Source organism: Crinia signifera, chromosome 2 (assembly GCF_055691185.1).
Source record: "Crinia signifera chromosome 2, ASM5569118v1, whole genome shotgun sequence".
Classification (NCBI taxonomy): domain Eukaryota; kingdom Metazoa; phylum Chordata; class Amphibia; order Anura; family Myobatrachidae; genus Crinia; species Crinia signifera.
Window position 1 is genome coordinate 364,797,105 of NC_139218.1, and position 13,141 is coordinate 364,810,245.

General features: G+C 43.2%; 1 protein-coding gene across 1 annotated transcript in view; it reads right to left on the reverse strand.

Annotated features, from left to right (window-relative positions):
- CRYL1 (crystallin lambda 1) overlaps positions 1-13,141 on the reverse strand; it is a 69,455-nt gene that overhangs the window by 13,827 nt on the left and 42,487 nt on the right. The window contains exon 4 of the mRNA XM_083169940.1: positions 3,247-3,408. Coding sequence (XP_083026066.1) covers positions 3,247-3,408 — 162 coding nt within the window. The remainder of the gene's footprint in view (positions 1-3,246; positions 3,409-13,141) is intronic.

Sequence of the window (13,141 nt, forward strand, 5' to 3'; positions counted from 1 at the left end):
ATCAAACCTTCAAGATAAATACAGCAGAGAAAGTACCATCCAATCAGCCACTGTCAAACAGCCTATAAAATGGCAGTTGGGGGCTTAGGTATCTCCCCAAGGTTTGCAACATTTCCCCCTGAAACTTAAAATATTTACATATTATTATTAGGCTTTTTTTTTAAAGTGTCATTATTTTGTTCCAGCTCTTATGGAGAGGAGTGAAGATCCTACATACTAAGGGCCAGATGTACTAAGCTTGAAAAGTGATGAAATAGAGAGTGATTAACCACCAGCCAATCAGCTCCTACCTGCCATGTTACAGGCTGTGTTTGAAAAATGACAAGTAGAAGCTGATTGGCTGCAGGATTAACACTCTCCAATGTATCACTTTTTTTAAGGCTTAGTACATCTGGCCCTAATACTGATATTGAGGGAAGATTTACTAAAGTTTCTAAAATAGACAACTGGTGGTGTTGCAGATGGCATCCAATGTGACTGAGTCTATCATTTCTATATTGCATTGGTAGAGAAGTTAAAACGAATTAAACATATTGGAAATATCAATCAATAATCACCCGGAAGAAAACTGAGGCGCTAATTCAGCTCCAATCTCTATTAGTTGACTTTTGCTAATCTGCACATGCGCTAACGCCCTGAAACTATACATTCGGGAAAATGCGACAGCAAAGGGGTGACATCGCTGCGATTTGGGGGCATCAACATGGCGTTGGGGAGGAGACGCGGTCCGGACAAGGCTGGCATGTCTGATGTGAATGTTCAAATATTCTGTAAAGCGTTGCGGAATATGTGTGCGCTATATAAGAAATGGTTAATAAATAATAAATAAATGAATGTCAAACAGCCGCTGCGAGTCAATATATGGCGACCCAGCACCTGCCTACTATGAAATTTTGCAATGTAAATACAAGATTTTGGAATCACATCGAAAGGAGGGACCCGGCATGTCAGGAAGCATCACTATCTACTGGGTGGCCACCCCCATGTTTGCAAACTTTTGCAAAACTACGGTGCTGAATGAGGACCAAAGTTCCTTATAAATGAGATCATGGCAGTAAACAATAGACTAGCTCAGCTTTTCCATATAGGGGAGATGCTTTTGCAAACCAGCAACCCTGCAGCCTGATGAGACCCTCGGAAGAGAAGTGTAAAAGGGATCAAAATCTAGGTCGCACCTGGGTTTGGAGCTGGGCTCAAAAAACCTAAGTGCGACCCATCTTTTTGGTGTAAGCTACAGGAGGGGATGAGTGCCACTTGGCTGCCGCTGAACCCTGATAAAGTGTCCTTGTTAATGTCATTGTCAACCAACAGGACTTCTGCTTTTGGGAATCAGAACTACAAAGCACTGAACATGTGCAGAATACTGGTTTTGTCCTGGATAGTGCAGCCAATCAGTAAAAAAGCAAACGTGTGATTGGGTGCAACGGATCACAGCACATTTTGCTCCTCATCCGTTTTCTTAAGTATGCTGTTAATGTTTAAACGAGAGCTTAATAAACATGCCATCACTTGTAACTAAGCAGAAACACTACCATGCCCATTTCATAGAACATGACTGTGTTTTTATGGCGTGCGGAGCTTGTAAGGCACAAAACCACAATAAATTACTGGTTGTTAAATTGTGCTTGCCAATGAGTTAGAGAGATTACACAAACATGTATAATACATGTTAATGTTGCATATAACAAATAAAAACAATGACTTGCTTCCAAAGACAACAGTCACAAGCAGCAGGAATGGCTCCCACTAGATCCAAATAGATGATGTACAGTAGTGGTGGTTTCCTATGGCACAAGTAATGTGGCAGTTAATGCACAATTGCCTACAAACCTACAGGAGAAGCACAATTTTTTGGGGTAGTCCTCCACCCCACCCCGTTCAAATGGGCTTAATGAACTATATAATAGAATACTTAGTCTGTGTGGAGGGGGCGGGGCCTAGTGACGCTATTCTAGGTTAAGTGCATCATTTAAGCCCCACCCCCTATTCAAATACATTGGGGCACTTTACCGTGAGGAACAGGGCCTAATGACGTGAGAATTCCACCTGTTCCCAGAGCCCTACTGGTCTTCTCCTGGAGAGGACAATAGAAAAGTAGGGCAAGTAAGGTTGGTAAGATGAATGCTGGCACATCGGCACCGTTGAAACACCATTTCATGGGTATGCATAAGCAAGCAAGCTCTCTGGTAGTCAGGTGAGCTCTGTCAGTGATGTACACTAACTCGATGTTAATGCACATGTCCGATGGTTTTAGATCTGAGTATGTGAAGTTCTCGTCCTGCGACATCGCTTACAGTGTCCCAGACTCTGAACCTTACTTCTGTGTAATTCTGAGTAATCCTAGGGTTAGCGGTAGGAGTAGGTAGGTGCACAGTAGGTATAATATGGCATAAATACATAGATGCATAAATATATTTGAAAAGGCCGGTGGTGCGCCCATGAGTGACGAAACATAGATAGAATTTAAATCAGAAAGAAAAGAATTGCTGGGGTTCTCTTAAAAATAATTGTCTGCTCTCCCAAAACCTGCGGGAGACACCCCTCCAGCCAATGTATTCCAATGGGCGGTGTAAATACAGGGCAGGGTAAATACTGGCTGCTTTATTTGTACATCTGCCCCACCTGCAGTGCACATGGCTTTGTCCATTAGCAAACCAAGGGGATTATTCTGGTTGGCTCGGTAAAATGCCGCCCATCTGCCCACGGGTCGCCCCGATCCCTGTGAACAGCTCGACGACTATGCAAATCGCCAAAGCCGTTGGCAGAGGGGAGCTACACATGCGCATAATATACCATGCGCAGGGCTTCAAACATCGGAGCGGAGTCAAATTCATCTCCGTCTGATTAAACCAGAATAAGGGACCACACAATTTTGTGTAATTCAGCATTATTGGACTAGAACCAGCGGCTGGCTGGCATTTTTTAGTCTATTGTCCAATTTTAAGGACTACAAAAAACAATAGATCCAACCTGTAGTCCCATGGCCACTGCTCCTATCACCCCTGTCTGAGACTGTCTGTTGGCTTCTACGTGTTTGCTCTAAATTAATTAATTACACACTATCACTAATTACTGAAAAGCTTTTTTTTTATTAAGCACGCCATATACAAGTAAAACTAATAGTCTACCTATAATTATCCAGTAGGCTCCCAGACAGACACATTAAACACAACAATACTACTGAAATACATACCATCACCAGGGATAATCTACCAAACTACAGTAGCCAAAATGTTTGGGACTTACCGGATGTGCTACGATGCAGTTCCTAACATGTCGGAGTCCAGTAAACATCTTTGTGGGCGAGAGGCAGGAGGTGGAGCTACTTATTACGGCTGAATCATCCACGTGGAGATCTATGTCAGAAAATATCTTCAGCTTCAATTCCAGATTCTCAGGGACACATTCCTAAAAAAAAAAAAAAAAAAAAAAAAATTTGATAAACAAAAAAATCATCAGAAGCGCAATTATTTTTTATTAGCTGAACCACCAAGTCCTGGCACGAAGATTCTGGGCAGAAAATGTGAGTGTTTCACAAAATGAAAATAAAAATACAAAAGAGCTGACAATTTTTTTTCTCTTCTCCGTCAAACATGTTTCCATGAGGAGTTCGGAAACAAACCAGAAAAAAGTTGTATGCCTTTATAAAAAACTCAGTATTGGTATTGCCTGTATTTGCACAACTGCTCCCATTTACACAATGAAACGCTTGGTTTTGTAGGTCAAAATGATTGTGACTAAAATCTGTTGATGTAGGGACCTAAATGGACCTAGATCAGGGGTCCTCAAACTATTTTGCTCTGGGACCCCATCAGACCATAAAAATAATGACAGGACCCCAGCAAGTTACGGCAGAAGGTCATCACATCACATGTGTAGTCAGCAGACAGCACATGCGTGGCAGCATTGTGGAGTAGGGATGGCCATCGATGATTCGAAATCATCGATGGTTTATGGCCGATGTTGAATACTTTTGCCATCGATGGGGGTGAATATATATACAATAATTTGTTTCTCTTGTATTAATTTAATGTGATTTATTATTTGTTAATACGTACCCATCTTTTTAGCATATACATTATATTAAAAGCTATGTTTTAAAATTCACACATTACCATTTGTCAAAGTGTGCCCCAAAAACCTTGTTGTTCACCCTTCTCTCTGGTCACACAGTGACCTCCACCTTTTCAGTTGCAACGCTGAACCCCCCCTTTTTGGGAGCACCACCAACCACAGACCACCTCAGGATTTACCAATGGTTGTAATTATGTTGGTCTAATCTATTTAATTCTGGTACGTGAATACCAACCCATCTTCATTTTCCAGTGCCACTCCCGACCCATATTGTACCTAAATCGATGGGGGTGAACCAGAAGGTTTCCCTCCATCCAGGGAATAGCAAAACGCCCCCGACACAACCGTGAAGCCCCGCCCCTTGTGTTTTGATTGGCACAGGATGCCGGCAGCCCATTATAATGAATGAATGGGACACCCGTGAAGCCCCGCCCCTTGTGTTTTGATTGGCCCAGGATGCCGGTGGCCCATTAAAATGCAGCACTGGCTTTTGATTCAATCAGAGCTCGCGTAACGGCAGCCAATTAGAGCGACTGTCGGTACGCAAGCTCTGACTGGCTCACCAGCCGATGCTGCATTTTAATTGTCCGCCGGCGTCCTGGGTTGACTATGCCGGCGCTCCGGGACTTGGATTGTTCAGTGCATTGAGTGCAGCGCAGCGGAGGCAGTCAGGGGGTTTGCGGTGCTTGGCAGTTACACGGGCCTTTCCAGAGGCCGAGCCCGGGACAGCTGTACGCACAGCATCCCCTATTGGCAGCCCTGCACCCATTGGGAAGTATTCCCTCCCTCTGGGGCTGCCTCTTTGGCTTCTATGGGCTGCAGCCGAAGCAGCCCAGAGAAGCTGGTGGTATGTGCGTGCGCATTACCGAGGACGATAATATTTTTTTGAAGGCTACAATCTCCAGGAAAGCTGCTTCATTTTTATAGCTTTGTTTTATTTAAATCCAGTCCATAATAGCAATAAGCAACGCCACTGGTTTGGATTATCGTCTGCAGTAACAATATTATAATGGAGTTAGTGAGATCATTATAAATGTGCCAGATATGATACAAAGTAAGGGCCATCTTTTATTTTATTCCTGCTGCTGTGAAAATTAAATGTCACATATTTGGCACTGCCGACCGTCTCGAATCACAGCAATCCAATAAACAGTGTGCATTTCAGCTACGCCAAAGTGTGTTCTAGGCAAGTGTAAACAGTTTCTTTCAGGATAGTAAGGGGGGCATCAAAGGTATGAGTTTCTGTGCAAAGTCATAAAAGAAGTGCAAAGAATGGGCCCATTGTGTGTGCGAATACTGAAAGCCAGTGCCCCGCAACTCGGATCAGATGATAACCAGAAGGGAAAAACATCGGGGTTGCAAGAAACCCAAACCAACCTTTATTATACAGGATGCATGAATGGGCTGTTCGCTGAAAGGCTCATTTAGAATGGAATAATTGCCGTTCGCTTTTTGGATCACTCCAATCATGTTTTTGTCTTGGACAAAACCATCCACCCAAATCAGGGGCACTGTGTCCCCATTCACAGACTGATCCTTGAACTTTGCAAAAAAAAAACGTTGCGACCTGCTGGGTAACTTTAGTCTGGGGATATTCTCTGTGTTCTGAAAAAGCTGATTAGCAAAAAATGGGATGAAACTCACTCTCTGCAAATGTTACATCTGCCCCACCTGCAGTGCACATGGTTTTGCCCATCTAAGAAGGATTTTGTCAGAAAGAATGAACCAAAATAAGGCCCAATGTCCTTTAGTAAATAACATATTTTAATACACTGCCATACACAGGGCTCAAACCAATAACCTATTGCATTCCAGGCAATCACCCTGCTCATTGAGCTATTTAATCCTGCGTAAAATCTATGAGATTTCAAACTACACAAAGCTACTTGTACTTTCTAAAAAAAATAATAATAAATTGAGCAGATCTATGCAATGTACAAGGTGAGCTTCAAATAGCTAAAATTCTCAAGCTTTCTATGCAAAACAGCTCAATGAATGCAATGCCCCGGGTGATGGGTTTGAATCCTGGGTATGTCAGCATTTTGAAATGTAATAAAGGACAGTGTGATTGAATCTCCCTGTGTTTTTGACCTGTATTTAGTTTTGCTAAAACTGCTCTTGTGGGTTTTGGATTTGGAGCTGTATTATTTTCCTGCGATCATAAAAACAGCTAAAATGACAGAATTTGGGCCTGGTTTTAATCCTACAGTATTATAAGCCTAAATAACATGAATTTCCACTCATTTCCAGTTAATTTTGACCACCTTATTCACAATATTGTTTTACATTTTTCAGCAATATTGGCCAATGGCTGCAGTAAGCTGCAGTGACACTGAGGGTCTTATTCTAGTTCACTCTGTCTGACAAAATCCTTCTTAGATGGACAAAACCATGTACACTGCAGGTGGGGCAGATGTTACTTGTGCAGAGAGAATTACATTTGGGTGGGGTTTTACTTAAAAGTGAGATCTATATTGCAGTGTAAAAATAAAGCAGCCAGTATTTTCCCTGCACAGAAACAAAATAACCCACCCAAATCTAATTCTATCTGCACATGGTTTTGTCCATGTAAGAAGGATTTTGTCAGAAAGAGTGAACTAGAATAAGGCCCTGAGGAGTGACAAAACAACAGCACATTATGCAGACCGGAGTCGGTTCTGTTCAAACAGTTAAGACCCGGCCCAGGCTGCAAAAAACCTGGAAAAAGCCCAGGTGGAAAGGCTGTGTTTGAAAGAGGTAACACATTTATCAACGCCTTATTTGGAGTATGGTGGAATTCGGGTGGTTGTCTTTTTATTAAAATAGGGCATTTAGGGGCATGTCCTGGGCACTGACAATGTGAATGCATGTAACCACCCTGACTGCAAAAAGTCACTTGGAAGTGTTTTGGGCCTGTATGAAATGCTCTGTTAGATTCTGAGCCATGTATACAGGGAAGCCTGCTTCTGGACTATCTTTTGTGCCTTGCACAGGCCCGGTGCAAGCGCAGCTACTAATGATGATGTTGCGACAGTTGGTGTAAAAGCAATGGGCAGCATGTGTTACCACCTGCACACGCACAACCTCTACATTAGCTGACCGGGCACTCGCATTAGCATAAGATAGTAAATCAGTCTTTAGCCACTGCCCACAAATACCGTCACTTTGTAGATGACTCAGAGGCCCACAGGTTATAAGTCACATTAATCATTGACGCTCCCTTCAGAACTGGGCACTGTTCTACTGTTCTCTCCACCTCTCCCGGCTGATCACGGTTCCGAACAGTGATTGGCATTTAACACAAAGGAAGTACTGTACAGAATAATAATAATAAAAAAAAATTATTATAATTTCTCCGTATTAAACCATATTAAATAATAATTTAATATGGTTTCTCCAGTATGCAGAAGTAAAATGTATTCAACGTACACAGATGTAATAACCGGTTCTACCTGTCCTACAAGTCGGCACCAGCCAAGATGGACATTTCCTTCACCCTGTGGATCATATTTAAATTTGTATGATGTAAGTGACGGGTGAATGTGGCTGCTTGAATGCCACCCTGGCCTTGACCTTATATTCGCTACAGAAAAGAGGGAGAATGTCACAACATATACATCCTCAATGTTGCAATCTCTAATGTGACTTGCATCAATTAGGGTTACTCAAACCTGAGTGCAAAGCTGCTTGTTTTCTCAAACGGACAAAACCATGCACAGCAGGTGGGGCAGATGTAACATGTGCAGAGAGAGTTAGGTGTTGTTTCTGTGCGGGGTAAATACTGGCTGCTTTATATTTGCACTACAATTTAGATATCAGTTTGAACACACCTCACCCAAATGTAACTCTCTCTCTGTTACATCTGCCCCACCTGCAGTGCAACATGGTTTTGTCCATTTGAGAAAAGAGCAGCTTTGCAATCAGGTCTGAATATCCCCCAATGTCCTCAGAGGGTAAAATCTGATGTGGATACCAAAATACAGAAAAGCGGGAAATATAGGTCTGGTTCTGAATTGGGAGCAAATAAATAAAAATGTTGGGCATACACTTGACAATATGTGGTATGATCTAGATGATCGGACCGACATATGTGGCACATAACAAAGTGTGCACCTATGTCACTGATGATGTGCGGGCTTCCGCGTGTCATCAGCAACATCCTCCATAGGCCTTGCATGCACAACCAAAAATTGACATGTAAATGGGCAACACTTTAGAAAGGTAGTCATAAGTTTATTGCATGTTTTTTGGTCATAAATTTGTAGATGTCATCACGTGGACTCCAAATTAGTGTACCGCCATGCTTCAGTCACCTTACCGGTTTCAATCGTAGTCCACTTGAATGGTATTTTTCTGCAACGTCAGATCATATTCCATCTTACGTTTGGTATGCGGGGTACACATGAATGCACATCGTAAGCGGGTCGTCAGTGTTTCTTCCGACCCGCTCACGATGATGCGGGGGGGGGCACGACCTGCTCACGATGTGCACCGTGAGCGGGTCTGATCCGATGGCGACCCACACCCGGGAGTATCTGAAGAACTAACAAGAAAGAGAAAAGTATGTCCTGGTGTGGTGCACCTATATGGACTCAAACGAATAAAATTTAACTTTTATTTGTATCTTTTAATATTGCGAAATATAAAAACACACAAACACAACATAAATGCAAATGTGTTTAAAAAACGGCGGCTCTCTGACTCCACATCTGTATTGACTATAGGTAAGTATGAGTATTTCTACAGGTATAGTTAGCCGACACTTTTATTAGTAGTGACGTGTAAATACAATAAAGTTTGTGTCTGTTTGGCTCAAATCCCCTTTGTGCATACAGACTGACACTAGTGCGGTGGTTAGTGTGTTTAGATAATTTTTCCTCAATACATTTGAGGGTCCTGTGCGAATAGCAATCCCCTCTTGTCTTCCTAAGGATCTGAAGAACGACTGACCGACCCGCGGGACCGCGCATCGGATCGGTATACACCAGGACAGAAAAGGGCCCAATCACCACACAATCTACATCCAATCGGTCAGAATTGGATCTAGATTGATGGGATCGCACCCTTGTCGTCCTGGTGTGTACCCAGCATTAGAGTCTCTGTGCGTAGGTTATATTTATTTATTAACAGTTTCTTATATAGCACACACAGATTCCGCAGAGCTTTACAGAGAATATTTGAACATTCACATCAGTCCTTGCCCCAGTGGAGCTTACAATCTATTTTCCCTACACCCACACGCAGACATTCTAGGGTTAATTTTGTCGGGAACCAATTATCCTACCAGTATATTTTTGGATTGTGGGAGGAAACCGGAGTACCCGGAGGAAACCCACGCAAGTACGGGGAGAATATACAAACTCTGCACAGTTAGGGCCATGGTGAGAATCGAACCCATGACCTCAGTGCTGTGATGCAGTAATGCTAACCATTACACTATCCGTACTGCCCCGTACTGTTATATCTTGTACAGTGCACTCAATGTATTCCACTTTGCTCTCACCAAATGATTGTATTTATACATATGGTGCTACCAAGGCTTGGCAGTGCTGTACAGATCATAGAGGCAAAATATACTACGCTTTTAAGTACAAAATTGTTCAGACAAGTAAATAACTTTACATACAGTATATACATAATTACAGTGCTCTGAGTACATAACTACAGTACCAGTCAAATGTTTGGACACACCTTCTCATTCAATGGTTTTTTGTTTATTTAAATTATTTTCTACATAGTAGATTAATACTGAAGATATAAAAACTATGAAAGAACACATATGGAATTATGTTGTAAACAAAAAAGTTTTAAACAAATCTAAATATTTTTTTGATTCCTCAAAGACCTAAACCCAACTGAGATGGTTTGGGATGAGTTGGACCGCAGATTGAAGGAAAAGCAGTCAATGAGTGCTCAGCACCTCTGGAAACTCCTTCCATTCCAGGAGACCAACTCATGAAGCTGACTGAGAGAATGCCAAGAGCGTGCCAAGCTGTCATCAGAGCAAAAATGGGGGGCTACTTTGAAGAATCTAAAATATAAAACATATTTTGATTTGTTTAAAACTTTTTGGTTTACAACATAATTCCATACAGCCCATCTTCAATAGAACTTCCATCTTAGTCAATTTAACCCAAAGAGGGTGAAGGAGCGCAGAGGTTGGAGAAAAGGAGATCAGGACACAGTGCTTGGGAGACCAGGTTAATTGGGCATAAGAGGACATCACAGAGGTTTTAGGGTAAGGGTTTGAAAAGGTAATCAGGGAGTAGGCCATCACTGGCATTGCATCACAGACATGTTCAGATGGTGTCATCGTGGGACCATGATATTCAAGTAAGATGTCATGCTTGAGTGTAGTGTTCCAAAATTATGTTCACCGGAGGTTATTGTTTAGTTCGTTCAGTTATTAGTAATCAACAATGTTACCGTGTGCTTCCTAAAATCTAATCAATTTTACACACACTTCCACGTCCCTGCTCAAAACTAGTTACAAGACCAAAAAGTTTTCTAAATGATGCAATCATAATTGTAGAGGCCTTTCAGTTAGTTTTAAAATGCTTTTCAGAGATAAGAGACAAGCTCCTGATGCCGGAATGCCATTTCTACAATACCCTGGGGTGGGGACACTTACAGGTGACCGGCGGGGATGCCGGCAGTCAGAATACCGATGCAGGCATCCCAATGGAGGGAATCCCAACAGGGATCAATATACTTACTTTACCCCTGTCCTCTCCAAATCCTAACCCTGCCTGCAGCCTAACCCTCCCCACTAGTACCTAACTCTCCTACCCCGCCATCTACACCTAACCCCCACGCCCGGTAGCCTAAACCTTACCTCCCTTCTAAGGGCCTAACCCTAGCCTTCCTGACCCCCTTCCCCCTCGGCCTAACACAACCGCTGCCTACATCCCTACTTTAGGGGTGCAGGCAGTAAGGATTCCTGTGCAGGGATCCGCACTGATGCCAGCCTTCTGGCGCCAGTTTCCTAGTCGGAAGTCAGGATGCCGGCATCCCATCCGCCTGGGTTGCTGAAGGAATCCCTTGGGGTTGATGTGTCAAGCAGTGAAAAGAGTGCAGAAGTTGCAGGTGGCAACCCTTTAGCTTTGAGATAGCCTTTATCAAGTAGATTCCTAAAAGTAATTTAGGTACTTGTTTCCTAGCACGGCGCCACCGATTTTAATTGTATGAAATCGGGTCGCAAAAATAGGGTCAATCGCATTGCATACAACCAAATCGCATGTGATACGATTGACCCGACCGACCCGATTTTTACATTGGAACCAATGTTAAATGGTCCCTGAGACCCGATTTTAAGTCGGACCCAATGTTAAATGCCCCCCAGACCCCCTTTTTAATTGTATATCCACCCTAATGGTATATTATATGTCAAATGCCCCCCCATTGTTAACGCCACCCCACGATGAATGGCAACCCAAAGCGTGGCGAGCGGCGGCGGTACGCGTCCTCCGACCTTTTCATACCCCCACTATCCACGTCAGCGTGGAGCTGACTTTATATAGTGTGGCGAGCGCAGCGAGCCACCGAGCCCAAAGTGTGGCCAGCGCAGCGAGCCCCGCGAGGGAACGTGCATTACTTCACAGGTATTACGCGTCCGCTCGCCACGCTTCGGGCTTGGTAGCTCGCCACACTATATAAATTCAACTCCACGCCGACGTGGATAGTGGGGGTATGAAAAGGTCAGAGGACGCATACCGCTGCGCTCCCCACGCTTCGGGTTGCCGTTCATCGTGGGGTGGCATTTGACATACAAATTACCCATCAGGGTGGGTATACAATCAAAAATCGGGTATGGGGGGCCATTTAACATTGTTTCCTATGTAAAATCGGGTCCATCGCATGCCAATGGCATGCGATGGACCCGATTTTAAACCCGCATTTAACATGACATACAATGTTAAATCGGGTCGGTCGCTTCGCATGCCATGATTTTTTAATTGTCGAGAAAGCTGTAAAAAAAGCCCGAAATCGGGTCCGTCGGGTCCCATCGCATACCTTACGTTAAGATATGCGATGGGACCCGATGGGCGCCGTGCTAGGAAACAAGTACCGTAATTTATAGAAGCTAATTAGTTGCTCTTTTTACATCCATCCCTTTGTCACAGAAACAAGTGACTCAGTTGCACAACTGCTGTATACATTAGACTGCACGGAACTGGATAGTTGGACAGAAATCGCTCTATAGGGGCCCATACACCTGCAGTGTTTTGGGGCAATCCCCTGGTCCCTTGACAGTCGCATCGGGGATCGGGTATATGAGACATTAAAAATTCTCAATCCACGATCCCGGTGGGGGATCACGGAATCACAACTTTTTGCAAGCATAATGTCCCCAATATGCTGATGGATAGGTGATCATCTATCCATCTATGATGAAAGTACAAAATCATACAATTACGGAAATAGAGACATAGCACAGATATTTTATTTCATACATGGGTTAGCAGATACTGCTACAGAAAAATGATGATGCTTTTTCTGAGGGATATTGTTTGGGACATTCTATACAATTAATTTCCGGTGCACTTTTTTTTTTTTGTAGGGGGTGTGGTCACACCTCCCTGGATTCGGCCACATCCCTTCCAGTGCCCGGTCCATGGTCTTGGTGGGCCTGCACACAGTGCACTAGGTGAGAGTCTGGGTTGTTTACTGAATGAAACAGCATATCTTCAAGATAGTGACATTTAAAAACGGCGCCTCTCCAAGGAGTAGCAGCAGATCCTTGTAAAGCTCTCTGGAGAAAGTACATGGTGTGGCCTATGCTTAGAAAAGGTGTTTGTGCGTACTAGGCCTCTGTGTTTACAGGAGGCTTATTATCACTGCCAGGAAGATTAGGCCAGATACGGTCTGGGAGTTCACTTTACAAAGAGGACTCATCAACACGACAGACTAATATTTACTGGAGATAGAAGGAAAACTCAAATATTTTGAAAGGAGATATAAGGTTTATATTTGATGGTTTAAGGGCTAAAACAAAGCGATGGAACAAACATGATTATCAGATGAAGCCTTAGTAACAATTGCACCACTTATTTTAGTTGTATATAATACACAGTGTAAATATAGGTTT